The sequence below is a fragment of the Typha angustifolia genome, chromosome 15 (assembly GCF_048772165.1).
Source record: "Typha angustifolia cultivar Huaian chromosome 15, ASM4877216v1, whole genome shotgun sequence".
Taxonomy (NCBI): Eukaryota; Viridiplantae; Streptophyta; class Magnoliopsida; order Poales; family Typhaceae; genus Typha; species Typha angustifolia.
Genome location: NC_133253.1, coordinates 1,674,621 through 1,691,238, shown reverse-complemented (window position 1 = coordinate 1,691,238; position 16,618 = coordinate 1,674,621). Strand labels below are relative to the sequence as shown.

At 38.3% G+C, this 16,618-nt stretch overlaps 3 protein-coding genes across 4 annotated transcripts; 2 read left to right on the top strand and 1 right to left on the bottom strand.

Annotated features, from left to right (window-relative positions):
• Positions 1-668: 668 nt before the first annotated feature.
• On the bottom strand, positions 669-4,563 carry LOC140779443 (heat shock 70 kDa protein 8). Of its 2 annotated transcripts, none has more exons than XM_073124504.1 (2): positions 4,492-4,563; positions 669-2,711 (listed from the first exon to the last, which is right to left on the bottom strand). In XM_073124504.1, exon 2 carries the CDS (start codon positions 2,708-2,710, stop codon positions 983-985), a length of 1,728 nt encoding a protein of 575 aa, XP_072980605.1. In that variant the 5' UTR covers position 2,711; positions 4,492-4,563; the 3' UTR covers positions 669-982. The 2 variants fall into 2 exon arrangements, with proteins under 2 accessions (XP_072980605.1, XP_072980606.1); XM_073124505.1 differs by lacking the exon at positions 4,492-4,563 and adding an exon at positions 4,172-4,477.
• Positions 4,564-5,886: 1,323 nt separating this feature from the next.
• Positions 5,887-9,984, top strand: LOC140776967 (uncharacterized). The gene is made up of 2 exons (XM_073120845.1): positions 5,887-6,722; positions 9,354-9,984. Exons 1-2 carry the CDS (start codon positions 6,000-6,002, stop codon positions 9,750-9,752), a joined length of 1,122 nt encoding a protein of 373 aa, XP_072976946.1. The 5' UTR covers positions 5,887-5,999; the 3' UTR covers positions 9,753-9,984.
• Positions 9,985-12,410: 2,426 nt separating this feature from the next.
• On the top strand, positions 12,411-16,280 carry LOC140779866 (sugar transport protein MST4-like). Its single transcript, XM_073125169.1, has 5 exons — positions 12,411-12,671; positions 13,613-13,932; positions 14,620-14,744; positions 14,826-15,114; positions 15,330-16,280. The coding sequence occupies exons 1-5, from the start codon at positions 12,533-12,535 to the stop codon at positions 15,966-15,968; spliced, it is 1,512 nt and encodes a 503-aa protein (XP_072981270.1). The 5' UTR covers positions 12,411-12,532; the 3' UTR covers positions 15,969-16,280.
• Positions 16,281-16,618: the final 338 nt, after the last annotated feature.

The following is a 16,618-nucleotide window of genomic DNA, read 5'->3' as shown; positions in this document are numbered from 1 at the left end:
CAGAGAGTTTCACACATAACAGAATTAATGGAAAGTGGAATTATTTATATGTGAATAACCCAGTACTAGGGGTGTAATTCCCTTTATCAGACTAAAACCCTGTCTTAATCCACAATCTCCAATTCCATTGTTTAATCTCTCAAGGCTAAGAAGATTCAAGCATTTAAGTTTGTATGAAGCTAGAAATCAAGCTTGACTTGAATCTAGTAATTCTTGACAGCCCCCTAGCCATCCTAGACAATTTTAATTTGATTCAAATCTCTATCGGAGATACACTTCAAATTAAATTTAATTATCGATCTCTATCTATTATCAATTTTTAATTTACATTAATTTTAAATAAATAAGAGATATATTCAAGTAATTAAAAGAAAATGAGCAGTATGAAATTTAAAAGGATATATATATTATATAAGAGATTTTAAACTTTAGAAGGGTAAAAATATAAATAATCTTTTTTTTTTTTTTTAAAAAAGACATTCAAAACATACTATTTTTCAACTGAAATTATAATTAAAACATAAAAACCAGTAGTATTCCTACTATATTCTTAAATACATCAATTCTCCTTTACGTAGATATCAAAGGATAGGTAAGAAGCCCAGAGGAAAAGAGACCTCAACAACATTTATAGAAGTAGACCGGCACACACAATTCGATGCTTGAGCTCACGTTACAAAGACTCATTTTATTAGCACTGGACAAGAAGCAAGACAACATACACCTTCATGAACCAGAAACACAAATGCTAAAAGACAGCACCGATGTTGTTCCTCCCTTTACAAGTTTAATGCATAGAAATGACAAGGCATAGACATCAATACAGAAGGCGGATTTACAAGCAAGAAAGATGACAAGTACTACTTAATCACCATCACACTAAACAAGCGAAGGCATCTCTAGAACCATTGCAGTGTTGCCGGTAATATTAGCTATATTCTGGAGGTATTTTGAACTGTCAACTGGTAAAAGTAAGAACGCTCTACTGCTGCGGCTTCTTTGGGATTGTGGCCAAGCCCAGTGTTGCGCCATACATCTCAGTAAGAGCCTGCCCACACCAACTCTGGCCCTCATCCAATGTTGGCATTCTGACCTCAATGAATGGCGAAACAGCTTGTTGGCTTCCCACTACAACTACACCAGCCAAAACTCTAAGAACATTTGAAGCGTCAATGTCCATGCAAACATTAATCTCAGCAGTCCCCTTTGGTGCTGGTGGGATGCCTGTGATCTTGAAATAGCCCAAGAGTGAGTTTTCCTTGGCACTCTTTGCTTCACCTTCATAAACAACAATTAGAGCTTCAGTTTGGTTGTCATGTGCTGTTGTAAACAACATATCCCTCCTGACAGGGATTGCTGTATTCCTGTGTATGATTGTCGCTATACTGTCGCCATTGACATGGATACCAAGGCTTAGAGGGGTTGCCTGGATGGTTAGCAGATCCAAACTCCCTGAAGGATCAGTTATCCCCAAAGCTATGGCTCCTTCAAGTGCAGCACCGTATACAGCCGCTTCTAATGGCTCAATGTCCTTGTAGGAATCTTCTTTCTTGCACAAACCCAGCACTAGATCTTGGACTTTAGGGATGTTAGAACACCCTCCCACTAATACAACATCATCTATATCTTCTGCAGTTAACTTGGCATCATGTAAACACTGTTTTATGAGCCTCTCACATTGTTCAAAAGCTATTCTATTTATCTGCTCAAATTCTGAACGGTCCAAGATTCTCGATATTTTTACCCCACTACCCACATCCATATTGATGTGGACACTCGGCTGGCTAGACAACCTGTGAATTGCATCTTGTGTTGCAATACGCAGTAAACCCATTGACTTGATCTTCTCCACACTACGATCATCACAGAAGCTGTCAAAATTGGGCAAAAGATGACGCATGACATTCTGAAGTACATCTTCTCCACCCAAAGTGCAACCTGATGACGCTTTTATTTGAGAAACACCTCCAGCAGTTGCACTTATAGCAACATCAGTATATCCAGCTCCCATATTAAATATAAGTGCAACTTTTTCACTACCACTTCCCATATTTTCATTTAAATACTTTTGCTGCTGCTGGGCATATAGAAGTGCTACAGAAGTAGGTTCTGGCATTAACCTCAGTACATGTAATCCAGCCATTGCACTGGCTCGTTCAATCCTGGTCTGCTGAAAGCGACTGAAAGAAACAGGAATTGTTAGGACAGCATTTGTAATAGGATGCTTCAGTTGCATCTCCGCCATGCACTTCAACTCCAATAAGAAGATGGCGAGAACCTCTTCAGGTGTGGTAGATCGCCACATATTATTCACCAATGCTGCAATAAATGGCCTGGCACCAATATCCAATGTTTGCACCAGAAAGGGAAGGGACTTGCTGGCATGAACCACTGGGTCAGTATCCATTCTTCCTATCAGACGCTTCATATTAAATATTGCACTTCCTGAAAATATCTCTCCTTCATCGTGGCCAAGTTCCTGACTAACTCCTCCTGAAGGAGTGTCATCTTTGAACATCACATATGACCGCATCAACTTTTGGTTTCTGGTGTTCCTGAGCAGTTCAACTCTTGCACCATTCCATACTGCAACACTGCACTTAGAAGTTCCAACGTCAATACCAATTGCAACATTAGCAAAAGAAGATTGTGCTTTGTCATCGCCAGTGGTTTCACTATCGGATGCAACAGTGTAGAATTGCTCAGCCATCCTGTGGAATGAGCGTAGTTATTGGCAGTCAAATAAAATGATACAATTAAAGAGAACGGCGTAGCAGATATTTGAAAATATAATTCCGAAAATGGAGTATAAATATTACTTAAATATTGCCTGACTCAGGCTACTATGAAGCGAAACCACAGAACAAAACTTGTATTCATGACTATATTGAGGTCTCTATTGGTAGAAAGATACAAAAACAGTTAGGAATTGCTGGGAGAAGTAAAACAGAGTCAATCTAATAAAGTTATAAAAGAAGGAAACCACAGGGGATTAATGACAATGCGAGAAGAAACGAGAAAAGATGCAATGGTTTCCAAGTTAACGGAGAGTGTGATCATACATAAATAAGCAAGCCAGAAAAGAACTTTTGTACTACTTGAAATAGTTGAAACAAAAGACTATTCCCTTGCTGTACAATAGCTTTTGTTCTTATCATTTCCTGACTGAAAAAAAATCTGTCCAAATATTAGGAATATGAGAAAAGGCTTATAAGAATGTTTCATTATTCAAACGTGCTGCCTAAAAGTATTCGATCATAACTGATAGTTGGAAAAGGCAAAAAAAAAGAATAGCCCAAGTGGAACAAGAATAATGATTCCTTTTCCATCCACCCTCCCAATCCAGTTTGTCACTTTGTTTCTTCTTCTTTCTCATTTAGTCAATGCACTCCCCTTCTCTCCAAACACCAAACGTCATTAGGAAGGTCAAAAATGTTACTATGACATCTACTCATCTGTTTCTACTCCTAGGAATGAAGACGCACCAAAACACTTGCATAATGAGCAGTATGAATTTTCTGAATCAGCATCTTCTACCAACTTTCATCATTTAATCCCATTGCAACTTAAAATAAGAATTCTCATTTAATCCCATTTGCTGGGTTTTGCTAGATTCGATTACCATGCCAGTACAACAAAAATTACATGGGCTCCATTTTGCACAGCTATAAACAGAACATATAAAAGGAGAGTCATAAAGTGGAACACAGGACATATTGCAAGAAATTAATTACGGATCACATTACTTTCTAATACTAATAAGCATGCTCTTCATCTAGTCCTTGACTTCTTCCAACAATTCAAACAGAGGATAGAAGAGAAAGAGAAAGAGAATCAATAACTAGGTATTTAAGAGAAGGAATTAAATAAATCACATAAAGAAAAAGGGAAAGATAGATAAATTATTGGTTCACATGCAAGGTGAGTTAAATAGGCGCACTTCTAGAGTATCTCAGGAGAAAACCATCTTAAGGAATCTCATGTAGATCCAATTAGTTATAGGCTGTGTGTAGAATTCCTCAACAAAAATTATTACTTTGTTACCTTATCTGTAGAAAAGCCTTATTAATTAAGAAAATTTGAGAGGGGAAAAAAAACAAAAAGCATTCAGAAGTATCATTATGGATAACAGAGAATAGAATTCCTATTTAACAAAACCAATACAGAATACCTTTCTCCATCAAAAGCAAGGAGCACCCGTCACCGATTGATAAGCAACAACAGAAGCAACACAAGAGATCAAACACACAGGAAGCTAAAAAGGAGGAGCACATAAACAATCAACAGTATGAGCTTTAGCTGACATATAATGCACAAGAGTTTCAGCAAGAGGACCAACAGAAGCACATCCATGAACAGACTCAACACGACCTCCACTACCATCATACACAAATATATGCAGTAATTAGGAAACAGAGCAAGGCATGATAGGAAACGAAAAATAAAAACAACAGAAAAACAGAAGAGTGGAATTTGATAGAGCTCTCTTACGTGATAGGAGAGGAGAAAGAAATCTTCGGTGGGATGACGGTGACGCCCTGCTCTATGTAGAAGAAAGGGCGGTGGGTTCTGGAGAGAGCGAGAACAAAGTCTCGGTTTCGAGAAGCGTCAGCAAACCGATATGAATGAGCGGATTGGGTGCGGCACGATTGAAAGAATTCGCTACATCAGTTGTACTTGCCAATTGTTAATTGGTTGCCACACTACTCAGTCCGTGTATTAACAAGTTTTCTTTACTTGTGTTTGCAAATAAATCCTACCCTAATACGTCCCCAACTCCTAGAGGTAATTATTATAAAAAATTACTTAAACTACACGCCCATGACCGAGGAAGTCATGGGTTTAAAGTAATATTATGAAGAAATTATTTGGTGATCGGTGATTTGGTGGTTTAGTTCGATTCAATTTATGATTCGGTAATACGGTTAGCTTGAAGAAACAGCTTGTCAACGCAATAGTTTGGAGCAGATCTTAGTGGCGTTTGGTTCGCAGTAATTGTTCGGCGATGTATATAACTTGAAGCTTAGATTAGGTAGCTAAAAACTCGGTAAGACCTAAGTGTCTATATATTTAGGGAGGATTGGCATTTTGCCCGGCACAAATCTAATTTTCAAGCTTATGAATGATAAAAAAAAAATTACTTAAACTTACTTAAAAAAAAAACTTAAACTAACCGAACTTTACTATATTACCTTCTCCGATACCAAGAAGGGTATGAGTTTAACTCCAATCTTAAATAATATTATGAATAAATTATTTTGTGGTTTAGTGGTTTGGTGTGATATCTTGGCTTAACGGCTTGACTCAATTGATGACTCGATAATGTAATTGGCTTGGAAGAGCAGATCGATAGCCCGACGATTTGGAATAAGTCTTAGCGACGTTTAGTTTGTAGCAATTGTTCGACGACCCATATGATTTGAAGTCTAGATTATGTAGCTTATTATGTTAGTTAAAAACTTAGTGGGGTCTAAGTGACTCTGAAAAACATTAGCCTTTTATCGAGTTTATATCTAATATTTGGGCTCATGAATGATAAAAAAAATTATTTAATAATTTGATGACTTAACTAGACTTGACTTACTGACTGGGGAATAATAATTTAAATTATAAATTAGATAGTTTAATATATTGATTAAAACTTAGTAAAGTTGAAGCATATTTATTTTATATTAGGGAGCGGTTAGACATTTTGTCTAGAATTTTTTTTTTTTTCATCCGAAATAACTATCACTGCACTGCGACAACTATTATTTATATAAAAACCATTATTATTTATTAACCCAAATACTACGCAGGCCAATTTGGAGGCCTTGTGAAACAATTAGGCCCAATCATGACCCACTAACTACACATTCATAAAAAACGGAATACCCGCCATCTAGAAGTCCCGTCTACGTTGGGAAGCTTCTGGAACCGAGATATCCAAGAATTTTAGCAAGACATTTTGCTTCCTTTAATCGTTCTCCGATCTCTCTCGAACAGTCTTCCAGAACCCGATGGATCTGCTCAAGCGCGAGCTGCAGCGCAAGCGGCGGATGCTGGAGTCCGACTTCGGCGGCCGGAAGCTCCTCAAGAGATCCGAGATCGAGCAGAAGGAGATCCAAAAAATTCGCGAGGAGGAGCACCGCCGCCTCCGGTCCAAATCCCCACCCACCGTTGCTTCCAGTCATCAAATTTCAATCTATGAAGACGACAAGAAACTCGAAGATCCCGCCCTCCCCCGGCTAGAAGTCATCCGCCGCCTGCGCCTCCTCAAGCAGCCGGTCACCCTCTTCGGCGAGGATGACGCCGCCCGCCTCCGCCGCCTCCGATCCGTCATCGAGTCAGGCCCCCTCGAGATCGACGCTGAGATGACGGAGGGCCAGACCAACGACTTCCTACGGGATATCTACGAGCTCCGCAAGAACCACAATGTTCCTATAAATGGTAAGGTCGGTGCTTTCGGTGATCGGGAGGATAAGGAGGTCGGTGGAGACGGTGCGGCGTCGGTGGGGGTCGAAGGAGATAAGGATGCGAAGCGGATGAGGTCGGAGTTTGAGGCGCTCTGCGATGAGGACAAGATTCTTGTTTTCTTCAAGAGGCTTCTGAATGAGTGGAACCAGGAGGTGGAGGAGATGCCGGAGAAGGAGAGGAGGACGGCGAAAGGGAAGGCGATCGTCGCCACGTATAAGCAGTGCGCGCGGTATCTGGAGCCGCTGTTCAAGATGTGCCGGAAAAAGGTTTGCCCGTTTGATCTCCCGATTGTTGTTTATTTATTTGGTGTATTTTCTTAGTTAGTTTCTTCTTTCGGATGGCTACTAATTTAGAATAGATGCTGCTTTGGAATCTTATAACTTTAGTTGTCACCTTAACTCTAGGATTTTGACTTCAAGCATCATGTTGTTGTCACCTTTAATTCTAGTTTTAATGAAGTCGAAAACCGTGGAGATGTTATCTATTGAGTTATGAAATCAAGGAGTCTTGTAGTCCAATAAAAGGACATTGCACGACGAGAATGCGAGGGTGAAGATAAGAACGAATTATGAGAGTTTTCTAATGGCTGACAATTAAGGATTCTGTACTATTAATTCATAGCCGGCGAAGGGGTCATTATCTGTTAAACAATCAAACCTAAAACAGAAATAAGCGTCACAATCCATATGCAGTCATGATCAAACATCAACCATCTGATGTGGTTGGGCCTTTATATGACTGGGGATGACTCTAGCAAGTAGAGGTCTCTTGACTTCTAATCGATCTACAGTTGGCAAGTTTGTATGCTAGCTTTTAGGAATTGATATAATCAAGATTTAGACCTATATCATGTCATTTGATTGATGATCCTATGAAGTTTTCAATATTTAGACTGAATCACGTGTATGTCGGGTGCCTCATATGTTGTCCTTCTCAGTAATTTGGGTTTTTTCAGACTAATTTTTATGGACCTAGGTGGCATATTTATGACTTTAGAATGAGTGAAGGTTCTAAGCCATGGGACTCTGCTAAAAGGTTGTAAAAGAAGTGAATTATGCAGTATGCATGCATTATTTGTAGTAGAATGTGAAATTGAACTGACAATTTTCTTTTTCCTATGAATAGGAGTGGGATGTGATGAACTTCCCAATATCAACTTGATGTCAAGATTGCAGGAATGATAGACTTGTTGCTGCCCATTGGAATTTCTATATTACTCTTTCTTTTACTGGTACTTTTTTCATTCACCTGTTGTCTCCCAGTCTAAGCCACTTTCATGTTTATCTGACGGTGGTCATTTCATGCCTTCAATTATGATTTATCATTATACTCTGAGCTAATCTTATGATACTAGTTGGTAGCTTTAGCATTCTTTATTATTGGACGGTTGCTAGCCTTCATAGATAGGACAGAAAGAGTTGATTAGATAGTAAACGATCTAATGCTGGTCATATTTCTTTTAGAGTCAGTAGACTTCAAGCCCTGAATGAGTTCAGCGTCTCCTATGAAATTCTAATTTCTGGCAATTGGATTAGAATGATGGACCTATTCCCAATCTTGAGTTTGAGGCTGTTTAAGCATGATTTAGTACTCAAATTCATTTCTCTGGTAGTCATTGGGTAATGTACTCCGAACATGATTCCTAACTTCTCATGTTTGATGTTTTTTCTCTCCTTCCCTTTCTCTCTTGATTAGGGTTGGGGATATTGTATTTTCAAGATCATAAAGTGCCCTTGAAAGAAGAAATGTAATGGAATTTCTGTAGCACTAGAGCTCTATTGTAATTTTTCCTCAGGTTTGGATTTATAAGTAAGTTCATCCTATGTTTTTTCCAGTCTTTTCTTTCCTCCTGTTGGAGAATGTTCTTTGCTATATCCTTCTTTCTTTTGAAGATCAGAAAAGGGTCATATTTTATTTTATTTGGAAAATTAGTTTCTGCACTTTGTTTCATATACTGCCGCACATGCTGATCCATTTATGTTGACCATATAGCTTTATCTCAATAAATCTTGTATAGAATGATTTTTGGATAGAAAAGAAATTGTAAGAAACCTCTATGGACAAAAGGCACAATAAAATCGGCATACAATTTATGTCCATAGCATGTAAGTTCTCTGGTCATTGGCATGTAGATAGGGTCATGTTTTGTTCTGACCAATAGTAGTTAGAATGGTGGATGTGGCATGATGGCCCTTATTAGCATTTTCATTATGGTTGTCGCATTGTTATCATCATTGAAGCATCTAATTAATCAAATAATGAAGCAAAAGTCTAAGGCTTATAATTCTCTATATGTTGTTTGCTCTATGTTAACATATTTCCTGATATTAATCTTGGAGAAGTCCAATCATAGTAGTGAAAGATTTCTTTGGTAGCAAAATTGATGTAAACTTTTTCAGGTGTTGCATAAGGTTGATATTATACATCAACACCATATAATCTTGAAAATTCTCTTGTTTTAAGCCGTAGGTTAAATTAGTTAGTACAAAAAAGTTTGTAACATCAATCTTTTCCATTAATAATGATTGTCATGTTGGCCGTCTTTAACGAAGCTAGGTTTCCTTTTCTCTTGCCTATTCTATGTTTGAATCCACTACCTATGGTATAACTAGCAGTGTTTAATGTTAGTGGGTCTGTGGTACCACACATATGTAATCATATATATATATATATATATATATATTGACCATTAGGTAGGTGTACTGTGACTTATGTGTTAGCTTGTTTCTTGACCATTGTTCTACCTTCGGTAGTGTGAAACTCTTGAAAAGAAACCATTGGATTTATTGCTTCTTGATCTTATGTCTCATTTAGTCAGGTAAGTATGCTATTTTATGTCACTTATTCAACATTATATTTGAATAAGCATGTAAAGATGTTAGTTATTCCTGTTGCAGACTCTTCCAGATGACATTCGACAAGCACTGCTGGTGATCGTCGAGTGCTGCAGGAATCGGGATTATTTGGCTGCAATGGACCAATACATCAAGCTAGCCATTGGAAATTCACCATGGCCAATAGGTGTGACAATGGTTGGCATCCATGAGCGCTCAGCTCGTGAGAAGATCTACACAAACAGTGTGGCACACATTATGAATGACGAGACCACTCGCAAGTACCTGCAGTCAGTGAAAAGGCTTATGACATTCTGCCAAAGGTGTTACCCAGCAGATCCGTCCAGATCTGTCGAGTTCAATAGCTTGGCAAACGGCAGCGACCTGCAGTCGCTCCTTGCAGAACAGAGGTCCAAAATGTCGAGCTCTGAAGAAAGGATGCAATTAGTTCAGGCAAACTAGTACTAGTCTATTTTTCTAAAGATGTTCTAATCTCTAGACTATGCATCCTCTGCTGCCCTGTTTTGGTAATCAATCTTGTAAGTCTTCTAACTCTGACAATGCCGAGTTATGTCTGTCAACTGATTGATGTATACTTGTGGTAATTATCGAATGTCCATGGCCTTTCTGTTGTATGGAACGAACATTTGATTCGTTAGCATATGTGCTAAAAACCTTGAATAGCTTTGATGGCTGGGTTTCTGTTTTTCTTATCAGTCGAAGCGTTTTAAGATGTCATGGGATTGATAACATCACAATTCATGACGACCATGTCTCAGGTTTTGCTTCTCCATCGATAAATCCAAGAAGCAGTAAATAAGTTGTTAACCGTCAGCACCTTACCTTTATACCCTTTCATCTTTGCTTGTACTTTCTTTAGGCATAGCACTCTTGAATATTCCATCAGCAAAAGAAGTCATTTACACTGATGCAGTCGGCTTGCACTCCTGAGATGACAGAATGGAAAGCCACATCTTTCGCTTAATGTTCCAGTTCTCGCTTTGGATTCATGGCTCCCTAGTTGCTAACAGCGTCATCTTCAGTCACAAGTGGAAGCAACGATTGGTTCAGCTGTTCAAACAAGCAATCAAGTAGCCAAGGAAATTTCTCTATCACCAAAATCTAATACAAAACAGGGCAGAGTTAGCTGGCAGTTTACCGAACAATTGTAGTAAAATTATTAGGTAATTTCTCCGTGACTGACGTAATAGTAGTAGGTTTATTTTACCTTAATTTTAAACAATATTATGAAGAAATTAGTGATTAAGTAACTTGGTGGCTTAGTTCAACGACTCAACTCGATTGATGATTCGATAGTGTGATTGGCTTGAAGAAGCAGCTCAGGAGCATAACGATTTGGAGCAGGTCTCGATAATATTATATTCAAAGTAATTATTTGACGACATATATGATTTGAAGGCTAAACTAAACATCATATTATATTAGCTAAAAAATTAGTGGAGTATAAATGTATTTGTATCTAAAAGAGAGTTGGAAATCTCATTGTCTGACTTGTATTCTTGCGAATAACTTATTAAGGTCTATTTGCTAGATTTTTGGATTTCAGTTTGACGTTGTACCTAAACCCGAAATTCATTTGTTGCGATTGAAATTGTCAAGATTTCTATTTTTGATTTTTGACATTCATTCTAAGACTTCAAACCAAAATTGCCAAGTATTTATCTCTGATTCCATCTACTCAAGTTTATAAGTAATGAAGGGTATTTCTAAGAGGAACGAAGACTTGACTAGTGTCTTTTTCATTGGTATCTTTCTCTATCAATTTGATGTACACAAGCTAGTACTTTTCTTTTATACATAAGAAGTTGTTCGGAAAGTTCCATTCTACAGAGTAAATTGGACAGCGTTACAAGAATGGTGACTCAGTTATATAATATCTAACCAAGATGTAGAAACTTTTGCACCCAAAATGTTACTGCATTAGGAGGTCGGACTCACTAAGTTAAACTGATATCAGAGTTTAAATCTTGTTCGAACTTTTCTGTCCTTTTAAAATATAAAAAGTCTCTCATTTTAGTCAATGAATAATATTATTTAATAGTTAGCTCTTGTAGCCGTCTTTTAAAACATTATTTACCGATCCAGTTCATCCATCAAACTTAACATTAAAAAGAGGTTTTTTTAGTGTTAAATTTGACGAACGGATCATATCGATGAATAAGTGTACAAGGAAGTCCACTTTAGTGAAAACTTTTCTTCTACTCACAATGTGAAAATTAAGGAAGGACAAGACAAGAACGACTCAGGGAGCAGGGAGTTGCATGGCATGCATCTCGTGTAGTTAGTTACTCCCAAAGTCGTGAGTTCTTACCGGTCTCCCTCATCCTACCCACCCGTCAGCAAACAGCGAGCCGACACCTGGCTTAATGGCTTGCATGGAATCTCAGAGCTGCTAAAATTCCACACGACGCCTTGCTTACTTTAGTTTGAGTTGATGTTGAAAGTCAATGCCGATACTTGTTTTTTATCAAATAGGGGTCAATGTCAACGCTCGCGTGCGCACAGACACGACGAGAAGAATATTTGATGGATCCATCGATTTCAATTAGAGCGTTAAATTTGCATTTGACTGGGCGACCATCAAGAGATCTTTACAATGAGACAAGGATCGAGGTGATCGATAGTAGACCTGAAGAGAAGAATTTCATTTTATTTTCTTGACAGGGGAATATAAAGTAGGATATAAAGTAGGATAACGAAAATTATAATCCCTACTTCATTGTCATTCTAACTATAATTACATAAGATATCATATATATTTATATATCTCTATTGCTGTTTACCTAACTCTTGATCTAATCCATTGTATAGATATATACCCTTTGGACTAGTACATATGATTCTTAGACTAACTCTTAGTTTTCTAAATTCTATATTATAACTTAAAGACTTGTCACTATATAAGGCTTAAGAAAAGTTAAAGAGTTGCTTCAAAACCCAACCGCACATTGATCCTGATTAAAATTATGCACTAGTCAGTCAAGTCAATTAATCAAAGTGGTAGCTTAAACAAATTCAACGGAGACCACCAAGGTGATTTCAATATATGCTTCCATGGTTTCAGCTTTTCTCTTACCCCAGGCTTTCAAAATACTGGAACTCGCCATTACTCTTTTCTCCTTGGTTCCTCTAGCTCTTAGTGGTCGCTATACTTCTCATGTTCTAAGATCAACGGGATATACAACTTGTCTTTCAACTGTCCGTTCCTTAGATCCGTTCAGATGCAGATCGGAGGGTTCTCGATGGCGGCTTGGCCGGTCGACACTCAATTAGAGGCAGAACTCACACCAATAGTGATAACTTCGTCCATGATGGCCGCCATCGGAGGAATGATGTTTGGATATGATGTGGGTATCTCAGGTATGTAAAAGATATAGAATTTTATCTTTTCTTGCTGGTATTACTATATATTAAGAATATGCATGATGGTATCAACTTGTGTTACTTAATTACTCTTCATTCTCTAATGAAAAAGTAGTATAAGAGAGTATATGTTTTGGCCAATTCTCTTAAACAAACCAGCTCGTTATCATCAATCAAAAGAATCCAAGTATCAAGAACAACAAGTTTGTTTGGTATATTTGTGTTTATGCCAACGAAAAAGAAAATTTCTAATAGCTGTTTGTAAAATTAGGACCTTTTTTTTCTTCTTTTGATGAACTAAATCTTGGAAGTAGGATTTCGTTTTTCCATTCAATCCGTATGGTTGTTCTTTCTGTGTAAACTGACCTGGGATTCAATCGATCTTGATTCGGTTGGCAAAATGGGATTTGATCCCATAACCAGTTGATCCAAAGCATGTATAATATAATATTGTGCAAGAAGAGCATGGCAACAGTAATAAGTTGCCACATAAAATATTTATAGGAAGCCAATATTGTATGACAATAATAAAATTAAATATGAAATCTAGTCTCATAGTTTGTCGTCCGTACATGAGTTTATGCAGTACAAATGGATATTAAACTTAGATAATAGTTAATCTACCTGGGATGATTTAAAGTCTATACACTCTATATCTTGTGTGATGAATTTATTAAATCTCTATAAATATGTCTTAGTTTGAGGGTGTTGTTGTTTTATTGAGAGATTAGATGGACGATTCATATAGCAAATAATATAAGATCTAAAACTTCAATGATCCCAACAATATTCGTTTATATATCCAAGAAAAAAAAAGACCACCAACCAAAGTGGTCGGTCAGTAGAAAGATAGTATTATTATTATAAGAGAACACTAGACTTTATATCCATGTGAAAGATAGTCTTTAGTCTAATGACGAATAATAATAATGTGAAAGGTGGTGTGACCTCAATGGACGGTTTCCTCATCAAGTTCTTCCCTGAGGTGTACAGCCGGAACCAGGAGGAAGCAGATAGCAACTACTGCAAGTATGACAACCAGGGGTTACAACTGTTCACCTCTTCCCTATACCTCGCCGGCCTCACGGCGACTCTCTTCGCAGCGTACACCACTCGCAATCTCGGCCGGAGGATGACAATGCTCATCGCTGGCGGATTTTCCATCACCGGCGTCATCTTCAACGGGGCCGCACAGAATCTAGCAATGCTAATTGTGGGCAGAATTCTTCTCGGCTGTGGTGTTGGTTTTGCTAATCAGGTATAATCTAACTCTTTAATATGTTATATAAACTCTTTCACTTATTTCTTTTCCGTCCAACTGATCTAAACTTTCGCATATAGTATTCAAAAGAGTAGCATCCAGTTTGATTCCCAGATAAAGAAATGGTGAATAAAGTGCATTCGGTCTTACTCTTGTGTTAATGTGATCCTTAACTTGTCATTTATTTATCATCGGTGGTGGTTGGTTTGCAGTATAGAATAGAACGGTGTAATAATTACCCTGTAAAGTTGCATAATTTAATCTATTTTGGACTAAAATTATTTTCCTTTTTCGAATTTTATCTTGTATTATTGTGCCCTAGCTCCTGAACTCATGTCCAAATTAAAAGGAGGACAAAATGATCAAAATAATTATGTATATATATATATATATATATATATATATATATATATATATATATTCTGAGAGAAACTTCATTGGACAAAATAAAATTAAGTTTATAGAGTTAAAGTAATTTTTGTTCAAAGCTGCAATAAGTTTTTTCAAATAGAAAATAAATAAATACAGTTAACTTTGGATTGAAAAACCTAACCATTACAACTTACTTAAAACTGTAGGGAGAGAAATAATTAAATTGATTTTAGTCTGAAGTACATAGAATTAAAATGTATTTAATCCTGTAATTTTCTTCTCTAATTTTGCCGACAACTATACATATTGCAGGCTGTTCCTGTGTTCCTCTCGGAGATAGCACCGACCAGAATCCGTGGAGGTCTCAACATCTTGTTTCAGCTCAATGTCACCATTGGCATCCTCTTTGCCAACCTCGTCAATTATGGCACTTCCAAGTACACATCTGATCACCAACAATTTCGTTATATATACTTGATGCTACATAATTAATTGATACATATATATATACATGACAGGCTTAACCCATGGGGCTGGCGGTTGTCGCTCTCCCTCGCCGGCATACCAGCAGTCCTCCTTACCCTCGGGGCGTTGCTCATCGTCGACACCCCCAACAGCCTCATCGAACGTGGCCACCTCGACGAAGGCAAGGCCGTGCTCAAGAATATGCGCGGCACCGACGACATCGAGTTCGAGCTCAACCAACTCCTCGAGGCCAGCCGTGTCTCTCATCGGGTCAAGCACCCTTTCTGCAACCTCCTCCTCCGTCGCAATCGGCCACCGCTCATCATTGCCATCCTTCTCCAGGTACATTACGAGATGGAATCGTGCATCAGTGGGCAATTCATCCCGTTCGATAGATATATATACTTACATTTGTTAACCAAATCTATAATCGGGAGTTGTTTCCATCCGATCTGTGACATGCCAAAAATGAATTTGTTTGAATCTTGTATATTGTTTTTACTATATATTTACAAAGACTAACGGCGCCGGAAATATGTTTTGCAATTTGGATGCAGATCTTCCAGCAGTGCACTGGCATAAACATGATCATGTTCTACACGCTGGTGCTCTTCAAGTTGGTCGGCTTCAAGAGTAACGCCACCCTCTACTCCGCGCTGATCACCGGGATGGTGAACGTGCTCTCGACGCTGGTCTCGACCTACTTAGTCGACTGGGTGGGCCGTCGGCTCCTCCTCTTGGAGGCCGGGGTGCAGATGTTCCTCTCCCTGGTGGTGATCACCGTCGTGTACGGCGTCAAGATCACCGACCACTCCGACAAACTCAGTCAAGGATACGTCGTCCTCGTCCTGGTCATGACGTGCCTCTTCGTCTCCGCATTCGCGTGGTCGTGGGGCCCGCTCGGATGGCTCGTCCCCAGCGAGATTTTCCCGTTGGAGACGCGGTCCGCCGGGCAGAGCGTGGCCGTCTGCGTCAACTTGCTCTGCACCTTCGTCGTCGCCCAGGCGTCCCTCCCTACGCTGTGCCACCTCAAATATGGGATCTTCGCCTTCTTTGCCGGGTCTGTGATCGTGATGTCGCTCTTCGTGCTCTTCTTTCTCCCGGAGACGAAGAACGTGCCGATCGAGGACATGACGGAGAGGGTGTGGAAGAAACATTGGTACTGGAAGAGGTTCTTGGATGGTGATGGTAATTAACATGCATGGACTGCAGCACAAATACGATACGATTGATGACTACGCTGAATCCAAAACCACAATTAACCCGGAACTAATGTTAGAATACCTATCACCTTCTTCAAAATTAACTTAGATTTTCCAAACTAACATTTATTGCCCTAGGTGACGTACTTATGACTTCAGAATGGCGTGAAAATTCTCCATTCATCTCAGCTCCAAATGTCTAACTTTGGAGCCCCCTTTACTCCGTTGGGGCTCTATATTGGATTGTCAGCTCTAAATTTAGAAGTCCCATTTAGATATTTAGAGACAATTCTAATCTTTTTTTAAAATTCCAAACTTGTCCTAATATAGACATTTTTTATAAAAAAAATCCGTTTGTATATATTAATTATTTAATTTAGTGTACAATTAGTTTCATCAATAGATTTTTTAACAAAAATACAATTATAGACTTTAAAATGAATCTAATATTAAACTATTATTAATATCTATTAATTTATTTTAGTATAGTATATATTAAATTTGAAATATTTGAGCTCCAAATTTGGAGCCAATAACCTATTGGAGATGCTCTTAAGCTAATTTATGTTTGGAAAAAGGTAAACAAAGTCATCAACCATCCATCAGTGCCTCACCTTGCAAATTTTGCTTGTTCTTTCTTTAAC